This window comes from Mesoplodon mirus (assembly GCF_964341445.2).
Source record: "Mesoplodon mirus genome assembly, chromosome: 9".
NCBI classification, from domain to species: Eukaryota; Metazoa; Chordata; class Mammalia; order Artiodactyla; family Ziphiidae; genus Mesoplodon; species Mesoplodon mirus.
This window is the reverse complement of record NC_138985.1, coordinates 83,565,521-83,582,538: the sequence shown is the minus strand read 5'-3', so window position 1 is coordinate 83,582,538 and position 17,018 is coordinate 83,565,521. Positions and strand designations below refer to the sequence as shown.

Sequence of the window (17,018 nt, the reverse complement as noted above, 5' to 3'; positions counted from 1 at the left end):
TGTATGCCTCCCTCCCTTTCCACCTCCTCCAAAAAATCACTTTTCATCATTGTATATATTGCGCTCAGCAGTCTCTGGCCCACAAATACTAAATGTTTGTTGAATCAGTGAATGGGCTATTTGATGAGAGTTCTGTCTTAACTGGTCTCCTTTCTGTCGCTCTCTTTTTCTGTATGTCTTCCAAATGCACCAGTTGGTTTTCAGAACTGAGCTGATCATGGCACTTCCTACCTGAACATATCCTCCAGAAAGCCTCCAGAAAGACATCCAGGCTCCCTAGCACTCAGCCCTTCACGGCTGACGCTGGCTGTCTTCATCTCACCCCTAAGTCTGCCTGCTTCCTCATGCTGTTATTTCCCATTGTGATAGCCTCCATCTCCCCTGCCCTGCCAAACAGTGAGCACACCCACACCCCAAGTTGTTCCCAGCACGTGTGCCAGACCCTACCTGTGCATTTGCAGACTGCTTTCCCTCCCACTTCCTCCGCCCAGTGTCAGACCCTCAGCTCCCTGCCCTGACTAGGATCTTATCTCTAGCTCTTTGGACTTGGGGTTTCACCTTATTCTCCCTGGCACTGGTACCTTGCCTCTCAGCTCTGAAAGGCCCCTGGCAGAAGTGGTTCATTGTCCCTCAACATCTTTTCTACCCTCCTCTGCAATAATGGACCTCTCAGAGTTCAGCTGGGCTCGTGACCACACAAAATAAAGACTACATTCTCCAGCCTCCATAGCAGGTGACCATGGACACCTACCTAAGTTCTGGCGATTGGGATGTGAGTGGAAGCAGAAGTTGAAGCCTAAGCCACTGCTTTTTGAAGTCTCTGCTCTAGGGAACTCGCTGGTGGTCCAGTGGTTAGGGCTCCACGCTTTCACTGCTGAGGACCTGGGCTCGATCCCTGGTCGGGGAACTTAGATCCCTCAGCCATGCGGCGTGACCAAACATAATAATAAATTAAAAAATAAAGTCTCTGCTCTAGCACATACATGTGTATCGTAGTTAACAACACTTTGATTTAGACTCATTCATCTAGACCTCTTGCTCTGCATCGCTTGGAACAGCCTGCCCAGTTTAGGTCCCCTGAGAATCCATTTCCAGAAGAAGCAACTAGCATCACAGCATTTGTTCTCTTCACTCGAAGCCCACCCTTCAAGGAGAGAGCTTAGATTCTTTTCTCTGCCTTTTCCACCTCCTCCTCCTCCCCTTAGTAAAACTTTCTGCGCACTTCAACAGCCCCGTCTTCTGGGCACATTTTCCCCATGGCTCTTGACTATACTTTGCGCTTCTGCTGGAGAAGCAGAAACTGTTAGCGTCTTCGTCGTCACAACCCTGGGCTCTAACACAGCACCTGGCACAGAGGTGCTTAGTATCTCTTTCATAAAGTTGTGAGGATCTGTGAGCACTAAATACTTGTGCTGTGTTGGAACAGTGCCTAGAGCTTAGTATGTGCTCCAGTAGTTATTGTAGCTGCTGCTGTTCAGTGTCAGTTGGGTAAAGTTTTCATCTTCTTTGTGTTCCCCATGGAGCCCAGCATAGTGCTGTGGAACTCACAGCTGTGACCCTGTTTGGATACGCGTTAGCCTGCTCTCTTTCCAACATTTCTTGCTTCCTTATAGAGAAAGCTACTGCTTATGTTATTGCCTACTGACCTACCTGAGTGTAATAAAAATTATATGCAACCCACTTTATAGGTCAGACTTAAAAGAATCTTGCAGATTTTGGTTGCATCTTTTATCATTTCTGTTTGTAATTTGAAGTACCATCACCTAGAATTATAACGTTTGCTGATGTGCTGTAATTCCTCACCACTTACCTGAATATTTGGGCTGTTTTCTAACTGGTGATGATTATGTTGATGATAACAAAAACAGCAGCTAATAAATATTGAGAACGTTTTACGTGCCAGGAGTGTGAAAGCTTTTTACCCATCTTCTCATTTAAGTCATGTAACAGCCCTATGAAATACAGGTATTTGAGACACAGATATGGAAACTGAGCAGGAAAAGGTTAAATGATCTACCAAAATTCGTGAATAAAATCATTTATATTGGCAGGCTTAGACCTCCCCCACCCCCCGCTCTGTTTTGGCTCTTACCTGCTCTTGCTGCAAGTACTAACTTGTGTAATAAATGTATTATTTTTATCTCTTATCATCTGGGAATTCATAAAGTTTAATGCTCAGATTGCTTTCTACTTAAATCTTTCATTAAAGTTAATTTTATTAAATATCTTATACATTTACTGATTTGTGTACAAATTAGTAATAACAATTGGACAAAAAATTTATGTATTTGACTTGGTTTTCAGTTCATTTCTTGGCTTAGTGATTTTTTTAAACCTGAACCCCAGACCCCTGAAAGCTAGACTTTGATTACAATTGTTAGAGAAGATTCCTCCGACTTGAGCAGTGAGAAACCAACGTCCAAGTCAGTCCCTTTGCAGAAGACAGTTTCTTGATTCAAAGGTCCTCTGGCTCGGCGGCTCCATTGTGCAGGTACCAAGGCCTAGGTTCCCATCCCCCCAGCATCCAAAAAGATTCCCTATATTGGCTTTGTCCTCAAACCAGCACTGGCTTCCTGTTCAAATTTCACTTAACTGGTGGTCTCAGCTTACTCTTCGTTTTTCTTTCTGACCCTTAGGGATTTCCTGTATTTCCTTGTGAACTCATGATTTAAAGTATATTTGGGGGCCAATATGAAGCAACTGGAACTCAAGTATACTCCTGGTGGGAGTAGAAATTGGTATAGCCACTTTTGAAAGCTCTTTGCGGTCTATACTAATACAGAACATGTGCATACCCCATGACCCAGAAGACCAAGTCTGTACATATACCCAATAGAAATATGTACATGTGTCCGCCAAAGGACACGTACCAGAATGTCTATAGTAGAACCCAAATGTCCACCAGCAAGAAAATAGATGAGTAAATTGTGGAATATCCGTATGATAGAATACCACCCAGTAATTTTAAAAAAGAATGAATTGAATTATAACTGTTCCTAACACATGGATGAATTTTACAGACATTATGTTGAATGAAAAGAAGCCAAATATAAAAGTGTGTCTGTAATATGGTTCCATTTTTAAAATTCATAAATAGGCTAAGCCAATCTCTGATCTTAGAAATCATAGTAGTAGCTATCTTTGGGGGGAGAAGGGGAGGGGCTAGCGATTGAGATGGAACATTAAGGAGGCTTCCAGAGTGCTCCTTACACAAGTATGTTCACTTTGTGATAATTCTTCAAGCTGCACACTTACTTTTGTACTTTTCTATATGGATATTATACATCAGTAAGAAAAACATATGTTTTACAAAACAGAAAAAAAGTGTTTTACAGCATGATTAGAGAAAGCTGTTCAGACTGCGTAGTTTGCTGTGTTGTCAGAAGTGGAAGTCAGCCCAGAGCGCGCGCGCGCGCGCGCGTGTGTGTGTGTGTGTGTGTGTGTGTGAGTGAAGAGAAGGACAGTGCTTGTTTTGGTTGTTAGTTCCTTTTTATGGTTTCTGGTTTATTCAGTTTTGTGCTTACTGTGGTGGGAAATCAACAGACAAATCATGAAGTGGTAGAAGTTGAAATAGCAGAGTTCCTTGATAAATATCCTGATGTAATATCCTGCCATGCAGTTCCTTATTTGAAAATGTTTGCATATAAATTGTCTACCACTTTGAATTGAAAAATTTTGGAAAACTACGACCTTTCAGTTCATAGGTTAGTGATATTTTTTAAATGGAGATTTCCTGGAGCAACACAAGAAAAAACTGAAAAAGAGAGGGCACCTAACTTCAATATCTATTGAGAATGTTTTTCTAAAACTTCAGTCAACATGGTGTTCACACATATTTCTCAAATAAATAAAGACAGTGTAAGATCTCAGATATATATGTGCTTACAAGGACTCTGGGACAGACTTGTTAAAATTGGAGCCCAGCACTTGCATGCAGGAAAGCAGTGCCTGATCTAGAAGATAGCAAGGTGCATCTGGTTGTAGCAGAAGTCTTTTTGCTTTATATTTCCAAATTACAGTGAAAGGATACTGTCTGCTGAAGTCTTTTTTCCTTAATTTTACTCTGCAAACTGAGTGATTATTACTAAGCTAATTTTTTTCTCTTGAAACCTAAGAGGCTGTTCTATGAAGCAGTGTTTTGATCCTGTGAATCACATGTAAATGAAGCACTGTTTGCTTTTCATTTGGAGACAGTGTTTAGATTAATCTGTGTATTTGGGTTGCTGGGAAAGAAATAAGCTTTCTGGCTGAGAATTCCTGATTTGCTTGCTACAGGCAACTGAATTTTCCCTTGGAGTTTTCACTTGAGTTTATTCACTTGGACGTGAGGTAATGGAGTTTGTCTCTTTACAGAACTGCCTACAAGTCTTATGTAGGCATGGAGGGCTGGAGCCGGAAAAAAGAGATAAGTGTAATCGGACTGCACACGATGTCGCCACTGATGACTGCAAGCATCTGCTGGAGAATCTGAGTGAGTGCCCTTTGCAGCTGCATTGCTCATCCGGCATCCACACTGCTGGGGCCTCTGGGACTGTGGGAAAGATATCAATGCAACTACAGTTTTCTCACTCTCTTCTTAACCTTCTTTGAACCCTAGCTGCTACAAAAACACTTAATTGGTTATAAATGGGGTAATTATATTTTTCCACATAGAATGGCTTTTTACAGAATTAGTTGTTATTGAAATAATGCTAGGTCTTCCTTGTATTTGACTGACCTTGGACAGCTTTTAAATAATTATTGCTCTTTTCTTGTGACTTAGATTGTCTTTCTAGACATGAGACTAGGAAGCTATGAGAAATCATGGCCGTCTAGTGTGCTCTTAGCTGATCATATGAATGTAGGCAGGCAGGTCCCTTACCTCTCAACGTCTGGTTGCCTACCTGTCTAGGAAGATAACTGATGATCTTTAGGGTCCCTTCCATCTTTAAGAGTATATACTTCTGAACATTTATGAAAAGTTCACTTGTGGCTTTATGAATATGGAGTGCTAGATCAGATGAAATATTGTGACCTCTTATCAGGATTATCACTCAGTCCATCCAGTCAGCCAGCTGTATCAGTAGTTGGATTTGAGCTTACATTCTAACATTGAGTCAGAAAATAAACAATAAACATAAGCAATAATTCATTGTATGGTATGTGAGATGGTAATACGTGCTATGGAAAAGACTAAAAGGGATGGGGAGTGAGAGGGTGGGTTTCAGTTTTTAAAACGATAGACAGGGTAGCCTCACTGATACGACATCTGAGCAAACACTTGGAGGCGAGGAAGGGGCAGCTCTGTAGATCTCTCAGGTAAGAACTTTCCAGGCAGAGCATCAAGTGGACAGAGGCCCTAACAGGTAGGAGCATATCTGTTGTGTCTGAGGAACCGCAAGCAGGGCAGAGTGACGGGGTTATAATGAGTGAGGGGAGAAAAGTAGGAAAACAGGTCAGAGAAGTTGCAGGAGGGGATGGGGATTGAGCCTGATCTAACTAGAATTTGTAGGCCATTGTTGGGACTTAAGGTAACCATTTCTGTGTTTGAGCTTATGAGTGACGGGACCTGGTGTACATTTTTTTTTAAAGAATTTTTGTCATTTTTTAATTCAGGAACATTGTAAGTATTCCTACCCTGTAAAAAAAAAAAAAAGACATTGTTAGCTATCATTTTATTTTATTTTATTCTATTTTTTTAGCTATCTCATTTTAAATTTTGCTTTTATCAACTTAGTAAACATAAGTGAGCTTCTAAATAACACAACATTGTAAATCAACTATACACCAATAAAATTTTTTAAAAAATAACTATTAAGAAAAGATAAAATCAAAGAAATCTCATACTAATTGTAAAAGGCCAACCCTGGCAATGTTCCTAATTAAGAATGGTGTATGTTTTAATGGTATCTCTGGCTGCTTTGTCAAAAAAAAAAAAAAACTAGGAAGTCACAGGCCTAACGTTAGGCCATTAATGTAGTGTTCCAGGTGAGAGCCAGTAATGACAGCTCAGTTCAGGACTATAGTAAATGAGGACGTTTCGGTCCTGGATGTAGCCAGAGATGAGCCAACAGAACTTTCTGATGGGTTGGGTGTGAGGTACGAGAGAGGGGATTCATGGATAATTCCAAGGTTTTCAGTCTGAACAACTGGCAGGATGGCATTGCCATCAGCTGTCTAGGGGAAGGCTGTGGGTGAAGCAGATTTTGCTAACGAAGATTAGGAGTTATGTTCTGAATTATGAATTTGAGATGTCTGTTAGGGCATCTATGTAGGAGATGTCAAGTCAGCAAGAATTCTGGAGTGAGTATGAGCTGGATTTTTAAATCTGAGAGTCAGCAGTCTAGAGATGGTATTTAAAGTCATGGGACTGTATGAGCTCTCGAAGGCAGTGAACACAGATAGAAAAACTAAGAGAAACAAGCCTTGCAAGACTCTCATTAAGAAATCTAGAAGAAGGGGAGGGACCAGCAAAGGAACAACATTAGAGGGTGACCAATGAGGTGTGAGGAAATCCAGGAGGAGTGTAACAGAGAGCAGAGAGATCAGCTGTGTCACAAGCTGCTAAGTAACATGAAGACCAAAAATAAAATCTAATAGGTGGTCAGTTAATGGAAAAAAGTCAGTTTAAGAAGAGGATCATAAAAATAACATATTTTTAAACATTTCATTTTAATTTAAAACACACCAAGTAATTCTTTCATCAACTTTTAGGTGAAGCTCTTTATATTGATATGGTTCTGCTGATGGAAGTGCCACGTATTCTTATTTGAACAAACCACATCTTTAATGCTTTGTCTGTGGTTTCTGTTGTTTGAGGACTTAAACATATTTATGAAGCAAACTAAAGGCAGTATCTGTCTAGAGATAATTAAATTTTTTCTAATTTTATGTAGTTGTCTCATCCATATCTCACTAAAAACTTGTTTATAGCAACTCCTCTGTTCAGTCTCAAAAGTGTTCTGATTTTCATAGGAATAGTAACTCATTTCATCAGTATCTGGAATATTTAATTTACTAATTATAGTAATGTGTAATTATAGTAATGAGTTCAACAGACATAGAAGATTTGGGATTAAACACAAGTGGCTCTTGGTAAGCATATAATTCCGTTCATGAAAACAAGTACATGGGGAGCTATCCACCTGGGAGGGGGCCCCAGTCCGCTGGTGTCACAGAGAGATTGGAAAGATCATTTTAAAAGCTTCTACTGCACTGTTCACAGTTATCAAGTACTTACTAGTTCTTGTGAGATAGTGTGTTAACAGATAATGTGTTAAACAAATAGTGTGTTAAATCCCTTCCAAACATGAGTTCATTTATTCTTCATAGCAACTCAATTGTACGTTCCTTCCATTTTATGGAAGAAATTGGGGCATAGAGAGATGAAGTCTGTTTACCAAATACACAGGGCTAAGTAGAAAGCTGACCCTGAGGCCGAGCCCAAGGTCTGTATGAGTCTGAAACCACTGTCCTAAGCTCACTGACCTACGCAGCTGTAACCTGCCTTCTTCATGAGGTTATCGATGAAGGTGAGGAGAAAAGGTGATATAGAGAGGTCAAGAGAGGGCTCTAGTTTTCTCAGATGCTTTTTTTTTTTTTTTTTTTCTTTTTTGGTACGCGGGCCTCTCACTGTTATGGCCTCTCCTGTTGCGGAGCACAGGCTCTGGACGTGCAGGCTCAGCGGCTATGGCTCACGGGCCCAGCCGCTCCGCGGCATGTGGGATCTTCCCAGACCGGGGCACGAACCCGTGTCCCCTGCATCGGCAGGCAGACTCTCAACCACTGCGCCACCAGGGAAGCCCTCTCAGATGCTTTTTGAAAGAATTTGAGAACCTTGCTGAAGGGAAAGAATCAAGGAAGTAGAACCGGCCAAAGAGACAAGGAAAGATAAACAGTTCAAGCAACATGGTTCCAAAGAAACTGTGAAGAGATTGGGAGACCAAAATTTACTCCAGTAGACGAATATTCAATTGATGATATTTTAAAAAGGATAGCTGCCCTTTGCTTTGTTTTTAAAATGTTTATATCTGTTTGTTTTATGTAAGATGTTTTCTGGGTTTTTTTCCTGTCAGGATTTTATTCCCCTAATTCTTTCATTCTTCCAACAGATGCTCTTAAAATACCCTTAAGGATTTCAGTGGGTGAGATTCAACCAGGCAACTACGGTGCCGATGATTTTGAATATGAAAACACAATATGTGCTTTAAATATTCGCAAACAGACATCATGGGATGATTTTTCAAAAGCAGTGAGTCAAGCTCTGACAAATCATTTCCAAGCAATCTCTTCTGATGGATGGTGGAGTCTGGAAGACGTGACGTTTAATAGCACCACTGACTCTAGCATTGGCCTCGGTGCAAGCAGCGTGCGATCCATCACGTTAGGTATCAGCAGTCCAGCAATGAAGGGAAAGTTAAATTTCTGGGTTTATTTACGTTCATGGGCTCCCTAACCTGATACGTAGTTCACTGATTAAATACATTCAAAGCTCACTTGTGGCAGCTGCTGGTGCTGAAAAACTTGAGTATTCATAATGCAACCATTACATAATGTTGCCTGTTGGTATAAAAATGCTTTTATGCCTCAAATAATACCCAGAGAGTAAAGGACATGAAAGCCCTTGATGAGGCTTTGTGATTGCACTTGCTGTTTTGATAAATGCAAGAAACTAACCACATTGCAGCTGCTTGCTAATACACAAGCTCTGAACACAGCTCCAAGTTTGTACTTGGGCTGTGCCAGAGATGCAGTAGTGTATGAACACCTTACCTTTGGATGGGAGTCCTAATAAAGTCTAGAGTTAGAAGAAGCATTTTAATGAAGAATACAGTCGAAGCTCCCGCTTGGAATGAGTCAGGGTGATACCTGGTTGTTTCTGTTTGATAGGACTCCAAAGAACTTAAAAAGATAAGATTTGCTTTCTGATAAACATAGTAAGTGTACTATAAATGTTAGGTGTTTCTGGTTAGTTTCTTTCCTGTCGAACTAAGAGAACTGACATCTATGGGGAACCTCCTGTGATGTCAGGACTGTGCTGGGAGCTTTATTTATATACAGACCTTAGTGAGTCCTTACAACAGGCTCATTTACAGATAACTAGTTACAAGTTAACTTGCCTGAGGTCACACAGTCAGGACTCAAATTCCAGCCTGTCTGAGAGGAAAGCCTGTGTATTTTCAATAGCACCAGGTTGCAAAAGAATAGTCAAGATGGAGGGAAGGGCAATTTTCACCATGCGATTAATGTATCAGCTTATTATATTAGAAAGTATTTTATTTTGTTCACACATATGTGCTAAATCACTTTCAAAACATATATTACCAATAGCTTTTTTTTTTTTTTTTTTTTTTTTTTGCGGTATGCGGGCCTCTCACTGTTGTGGCCTCTCCTGCTGCGGAGCACAGGCTCCGCACGCGCAAGCTCAGCGGCCATGGCTCACGGGCCCAGCCGCTCCGCGGCATGTGGGATCTTCCCGGACCGGGGCACGAACCCGTGTCCTCTCCATTGGCAGGCGGACTCAATCACTGCACCACCAGGGAAGCCCCACCAATAGCTTTTAAAGCAAATTATTCACAACTTAATTTTATGGATCATTGTTATAATCATAAAATAATTATTCCAGAAGAATTATTATATAATTTTAGAAGTGCATTAAAAAATAAGTCATAAATGATTCTCAGGAACACATTTGCCCAGCAAATGCACTATTATTTAAGGTGTGGTTCTGCCCAGGGGTCAAATAAACGAAGTCCTCACGGCTATGTTTTGAAGGAAATGGCCCTCCACCCTCAGCCCTCATCCAGCTGATCTGGAAACTGGGGAAGGCAAATGGGTATTCACCAGCATCAGATCCAGGTACTTCTGTGAGCAGTGGGTGCTAAGGCCTGACCATTCCGGTGTTCATTCTTGTCCCAGAGGTGCGGGGCACCCAAGTAGCATTTCAGATCTAAAAATCATTGAGTTTTGTGGGTAAAGGCTTTCGTTTAGTACCTGACTGTGGCCAGCTGATAACTGGTCGTTACAGGCATACCTCGGGGATATTGTGGGTTCAGTTCCAGACCACCGCAATAAACAGAATACCCCAGTAAAGCGAGTCACATGTATTGGTTTCTCAGTGCATATAAAAATTATTTATAATGTATTTCAGTCTATTAAGTGTACAATAGCATTGTCTAAAAAACTATGTACATACCTGAATTTAAAAACTTTTTTTGCTAAAAAATGCTAACTATCATCTGAGCCTTCGGCAAGTCATGATCTTTTTGCAATAGTAACATCAGAGATCACTGATCACAGATCACCATAACAAATATAATAATAACGAAAATGTTTGAAATATTGTGAGAATTACCAAAATGTTACACAGGCACAAAGTGAGAAAATGCTGTTGGTAAATGGCGCTGATAGACTTGTTCCATGCAGGGTCAAGAGCTTTCAGTTTGTAAATAACACAAGCTCTGCAATGGGCAATAAAGCAAAGCACAATAAAAGGAGGTATGCCTGCATACCACTGTTATTTTGTATGTATATAAGTAACTTTATTGATAACCTCAACTGGATTAAAGGGACCAAGGGCAACAGAGAAGCAGTGAGTTACGGTAGGGTATGCATGTGTGTTGGAGGTGTGCTGAGAATAGGTATTTGAGAATTGATCTGTGGAAGGAAGAGATGGAAACAAGTACTGAGGACTAATGCCTCCCCAGGGTGGACACTTAGGAATTGGGACCCTTTTTTGAGCAAGAGTGAGCAGGGGGCCGAGACTGTGAAAAGGTTTGCTTTATTCTGAGCCCCTGAAGTTAACTGTTTTTACTAGAATCCAAAAATTTGTTGGAAAGTGGGGCAAGGACCAGATCATAAAGGACCTGTTATCTCATCCAAAGTGCTCAGGCTTTGTGAAACAGGCAGTGGAAGAACCATGAAAGGTTATGATCTGCTTTGTTCTGGAAAACTTCACCCTGGACGTGTTTGGTTGTATTTTCACCAGGTTTCTTTCAATCCCTTGTAAGAACAGCTTTGGAGAAGGCTGTAGCTTGAAGGCCTCCTCTTGACCATCCACAAAAATTGTACGAGGGAGTTAACCCTTTGTGTGACCCTTTCCATAGTCTGTCTGTGTCTCTGACAGTCTAAGCTCTGGAGTCCTTTGGGGTCTCACACAGGAGATCGTTCATTGACTCTTATAAGAAGAATTACTTTTAAGCTTCTCTTGATATTTCATTTTATCTTTTTTGAACTAGGAAATGTGCCGTGGTCAGCAGGTCAGAGCTTCACCCAGTCCCCGTGGGACTTTATGAGAACGAATAAAGCAGAGCAGGTCACTGCGCTTTTGTCAGGTAAGGGTATTCCAGACTGAGGTGATGTTGAGAGACTTTGCATCGTGAGTGTTTCACAGCACAGGCTCTGAATCTGCATGGTTTTGTCCTGTGTCCTCAGGCCACACATGTGTGACTCCCACTACTAAGTAATTAGATGTTTTTTGAAATGTTTAAGAAGAGGAAAAATCAAAAGCCATGTTTCTGATACCTGTGGTGACGCCTTTCCTGATCATTGATTGCTGAGATTCTGATTGCATTTCTCTTAAGGAACAAACTGATGTGCTTATAAGAGAGTGACAGATACCATGTTAAGAGCAGTGTCTTTTATTGCTGTTAAGTCCATGTGATTATTAGGGTACAGGCTAATTTCAGTGAGCATCTACTCTGTGCTAGGCTCTGTTGTGTACAGCACAATACAAGTATAAATTCATGTAATCCTTACAACAGCCCAATTAAGATATGTATTTATGTTTATCCTCATTTTATGTACAAGGAAATTGAGGCTCAGAGAGATTGATTTTCTTGTCTGAGTACATAAAGCTAGTAAGTAGTATAGAAATTCTCAATTTCTCAGCCCTTAACTCTAAAAGGCTACTGATTTCATCATGCATTTCCCAGGTTTGGGAATGGAGCTTTTAAAAATTCAGTTTGAACTAATAAAGTTCTATTTTATTGCTTGAATGATACTTAAGTTTAAAAAAAGTGTGAGACCATTCCAGAAAATTCCTTCAGGCTGAAACACCATATTGAGAGAGTGGCTGAACACGGAAGGGGGTCGGGGGCAGGGGACAGAGTTTGGGAATGCACCCGTACATTAATGCTGGCAAGGCTAGAACCTTCTGAGGATTGGGATGATCTCTGATGACATTTGCTTATAAACAGTAAAATATGGAATCCAGCAATCAGAGCAAATACAAGCTATAGTTTTGGAGCCCGGATCTGAATGCCCTGGTAGTGATTGACAGCAGATGGGTGGGCTCCTGGGGGAAGGTAGGGGCAGCTGGGGAGCTCTTGGGAGGCCAGCGGCAGGGGCCGTCAGTCAATACAAAGTGTTACAGTATTTTCACGATGGTAAAGGCACACTGGTGCCTCTTGGCCAAATGTCAGCTCTGCCTACATAAGTCAATAAACATATTGTATCTTTTATGATAGGCTCTTTTATGTTTTGATCATTTATACAGTTCACAAGAAGAGTCCATTTTTCCTTCCGTTTGCTTCTTTCTCACAGGGCCGCAGGAAGGCTGCCTCAGTAGCGTGACCTATGCCTCTATGATCCCTCTGCAGATGCTACAGAACTACCTCAGGCTGGTAGGTGGACCTGCCAAGTAGGTTCTTACACTGCCAGCCCTGACACGCACTCTGTGCTCTGACCTCATGACCTTCCTGAGCAGCCCCCCTCCCTGGACAACTCCTGGTACTTTCCTTCTCGATTTCTGTCACAGTCATCCAGGTGTCCATTGCCAGGACCTAGACACTACCTGTGACCTGCCAAGTGTTTTAATTTGGGCAGGAGGAGGGTGTCTTCCCCTGACAAGGACTTGACATCAAGTAATTGATCATCAATATGGAAGAGAATGACTATAGATTTCAAGGTGCCTGGCTGTGAACTTTTATAATTTAAAATTGAGTAAATATGCTAGCATTAGTTAGTGTATTAATTTGGCCACTTCAGCAGAAACAATTATAGCTTAAACAGTATAGAAGTTTATTTTTCTCAAACACAGCAAGTCCCAGCAGATGAGGGACCCAGGGAGGAGGAAGACTCAGGGTGAGCCCTGCGGGTCTTAGCACCTTCCCTCTTCAGGGCTGCTACCCCTGGGCGTCATGTGTGTGGGCTTAGTCAGACAGTCACCACTCCTGCTCTCAGGTTCCAGCCTGAGGGAGGAGAGCCAGGAGGGCAAGTTCCTTCCTTTCAGAGGAGCCATACACACCTTTACTGCCCACATCCCATTGACCAGAATTTAGACACTTGTCCACGCCTAGTGGGAGTGTGGTCTTGCTGGGCAACCATGCACCAAGCTAAAGGACGTAGTTCTGTTATTAAAAGGAAGGAGGAGAATATGATTATCAGGAGAGAGTAGTAAATTCTAGATACAAAATGGATAAATTCAATGCTTTGCATTTGTCCAGTACTTATTACATGGCAGGCAATATGAGGTAGAAAACACCATCCATTTTATAGGTGAGGAACTTGAAGCAGAGAGGTAAGATAACATGCTCAAGGCCACAGAGCCAGTGAGAGATAAAGCCAGGATTGTGCAAGTCCCTGACACACGTGTGTCTCTGTGTGTGAGACACATCTAAAACTAATATTGAAGGTATAAAACATTAAGTGAACAATCATTTTGCCTTAATTTGGAAAGCTTTTTTAAAAATGAATGGGTTTGACCTTTTACAAAAGTTGTTTCTATTAACTGTGAATTGATGTCTTTGTTCCTGATATAAAGAAGTTTTCAAAATTATTCAGTTGATCTCGGGAGGCTCACCATTGGGACTGACCTTTGTAAAAGCAGCTACAGTAGCGTATAAACATTCAGAGGCTTTGCAGTTTAGGAAAGATGGTGTCTTCTAAATCTGATACATTCACTCTTTTTCTTTGCTTTTGCCATTTGCTTCCTTCTTGAAGCACCACAGTAAGCCTGAGTGTTACATAGAAATGGGAAGGAGAGCTGTCTTATTCCTTTGCTTCAGTGAAGGTTGAAGTGTGACCAACTGGTTTTCAGGAATGTGGGCCTAGGCTTTCAGTAGAATCAGCTGGTAGAATCAGGGCTTTTCACTTACCTGTTTAGATGATAAAATGACTAGAAAGGTGATGCAGCTGATTACAACTGCACCTTAGCCTTGACTGAGTACGTCTGTCAAATGAAATGTCTGCTAGTCACGCTATATACGGCACATTCCATGTACATTTGTGTGCATGCTTCGTAAGGCAGAAAACAGTTTAGCTCCCGATGACCAGCAAACCAGAGGCTAAATTAACTCAGCTGTGAGTTCTATTGTCAATTTAATGAGTATACACAAAGGGCTTTTTAAAATCCAACAATTAACCCTTGGATGCAGATAATGAAAATTTGTCACTCATTAGCAATCACTTTAAAGTGATTCAGGCAATAACAACACAGAATCATTGTGACTGTTTCTTCTTCCATACAAGATTATAAACCCCTTATGGAGATCAACCATGTGAGACGCATTTTTGTATTTGGTTTAGTTATTTAATTCAGTTGTTTGACACCTGTTTGTTGAGAGCCTCCTAACTGCAAGCAGTGTTTTAGAAACTTAGAGGATATAGCTATGTATAAGATGCATTCCCTGACCTCATGGAGCTTACATTCTAGTGGGGGGAGACAGATAAAAAACAAATGAAAAAATACATCTGTAATGTGATACCCAGTACTAATTATAAGTATAAAGAGAAATGAAGCAGATGAGGAGGTAAAGAGCTAATGGAAGGGGTGGCAGAAAGCTTTTGAATGGAGTTGTTAGGAAGAAGCTTCCTATAATGATATGTAAACAGAAAGCTAGATGAAGTGAAGGTTGTAGCCTTGGGGAGGGTGTTTGAAGCAGAGGGAACAGCTGGTACAAAAGTGTCTAGACTGGCAATGAGGTCTGGGAGGTGACCAGAAGCCAGATCATGCAGGACCAAGGTGGGGACTTTGAATTTTATTCCAGTTATGATAGGAAGCCACTGGGTAGGACTTGAGCTAGAGTCACATACCCAGCTGGTGCCACAGTAACTATAGTCATACTGAGGTGTCTTTGAATTGTTGAAAATCTATATGATAGATATGCAAACCTAGTAATACCTGACTTTTCTTGAGTATTTATTGCAGGCATACCTCATTTTATTGCACTTCACAGGCACTGCATGTTTTTTTTTTTTTAACAAATTGAAAATTTGTTGGCAATTCTGTGTAGAGCAAATCTGTTGGTGCTATTTTTTCCACCAGCATTTGCTCACTTCATGTCTCTGTGTCATATTTTGGTAATTCTCCCAGTATTTCAAACCTTTTCATTACTATTGTATTTGTTGTCATCGATCTGTGGTCAGTGACCATTGATATTACTACCACCACTCACTGAAGGCTCAGATGATGGTTAGCATTTTTTAGCAATAAACTGTTTTTTAATTAAGGTATGTACATTGTTTTTTAAACAATGTTATAGCACACTTAATAGACTACAGTTAGTATAAACATAAACATAACCTTTAAATGCACTGGAAACCAAAATAGTCATGTGACTCACTTTATAGCGATACTCACTTTATTGCAGTGGTCTGGAACCAGACCTGCAGTGTCTCCGAGATATGCCTGTATATGCCAAGCTCTCTTCTAAGTATGTAGATTGTCTCATTTAAACATACTATGAGGTAGCTCCTTATACCAGTTACTCCCATTTTACAGGTGAATAAACCAAGACTCAAAGTAATTTGCCCAAGGTCCTCAGCAAGAAAGTGGTAAAATCTAAGGAATTGAACCTAGGCTGTCTTCTATTCTCATGAGTGTTATCAGAGTTTATGCTAGTTATTAACCTATTGGTTAAGGCATAATTGTAGTAAGCAGTTTTTACTAGGTGTGTAAATGTGCTAAATAAAATGCATGTATTAAAGCCCTTATGCAGGAAACCAAACGCAGTGAAACCTTTAAATCAGGCTTTTTGGTTTTGTTTCAATGATGTTAATTTTAAATACTTTCATTGAATAGCTACATAATACAAGTGAATTTTAAGTCTCCATCCTTGAGTTAATAGGAGACATTTAACTTAATTGAGTTTGAATCGCTAATAACATTATAATAGTTGAACTTTTTATTAACTCAAACTTTTCTCTTAGCCAGTTTGCAACTTCTATTAGCTTATTAATAACCCTGTAATTTAATTATGCAATGAATGTGAATAATTATTATATTTAGAAAAATACATGAGTAGATCACCCTGATCTGAGCTCTGGTTTTTTTAATTCTTTTTTACATCTTTATTGGACTATATTTGCTTACAATTGCGTGTTACTTTCTGCTTTATAACAAACTGAATCAGCTATACATATACATATATCACCATATCTCCTCCCTCTTGCATCTCCCTCCCACCCTCCCTATCCCACCCCTCTAGGTGGTCACAAAGCACTGAGCTGACCTCCCTGTGCTATGTGGCTGCTTCCCACTAGCTAGCTGTTTTACATTTGGTACTGTATATATGTCCATGCCACTCTCTCACTTCGTCCCAGCTTACCCTTCCCCCTCCCCGTGTCCTCAAGTCCATTCTCTACATCTGAGTCTTTATTCCTGTCCTGCCCCTAGGTTCTTCAGAACCTTTTTTTTTTTAAGATTCCATATATATGTGTTAGCATATGGTATTTGTTTTTCTCTTTCTGACTTACTTCATTCTGTATGACAGTCTCTAGGTCCATCCACCTCACTACAAATAACTCCATTTCGTTTTTTTTTTTTTTAACACCTTTGTTGGAGTATAATTGCTTTACAATGGTGTGTTACTTTCTGCTTTACAACAAAGGGAATCAGCTATATATATACATATATCCCCATATTTCCTCCCTCTTGCATCTCCCTCTCACCCTCCCTATCCCACCCATTAGGTGGTCACAGAGCACCGAGCTCATCTCCCTGTGCTATGTGGCTGCTTCCCACTAGCTATCTATTTTACATTTGGTAGAGTATATATGTCCATGCCACTTTCTCACTTCGTCCCAGCTTACCTTTCCCC

The 17,018-nt window shown here is 40.7% G+C and overlaps 1 protein-coding gene across 4 annotated transcripts in view; it reads left to right on the top strand.

The window, feature by feature from the left end:
- Positions 1–17,018, top strand: part of CTTNBP2 (cortactin binding protein 2) — a 188,890-nt gene that overhangs the window by 131,405 nt on the left and 40,467 nt on the right. For all 4 annotated transcript variants that reach the window (XM_082632187.1, XM_082632186.1, XM_082632185.1 and 1 more), the window contains 4 exons: positions 4,354–4,471; positions 8,091–8,366; positions 11,217–11,312; positions 12,523–12,602. In XM_082632187.1, coding sequence (XP_082488313.1) covers positions 4,354–4,471; positions 8,091–8,366; positions 11,217–11,312; positions 12,523–12,602 — 570 coding nt within the window. The remainder of the gene's footprint in view (positions 1–4,353; positions 4,472–8,090; positions 8,367–11,216; positions 11,313–12,522; positions 12,603–17,018) is intronic.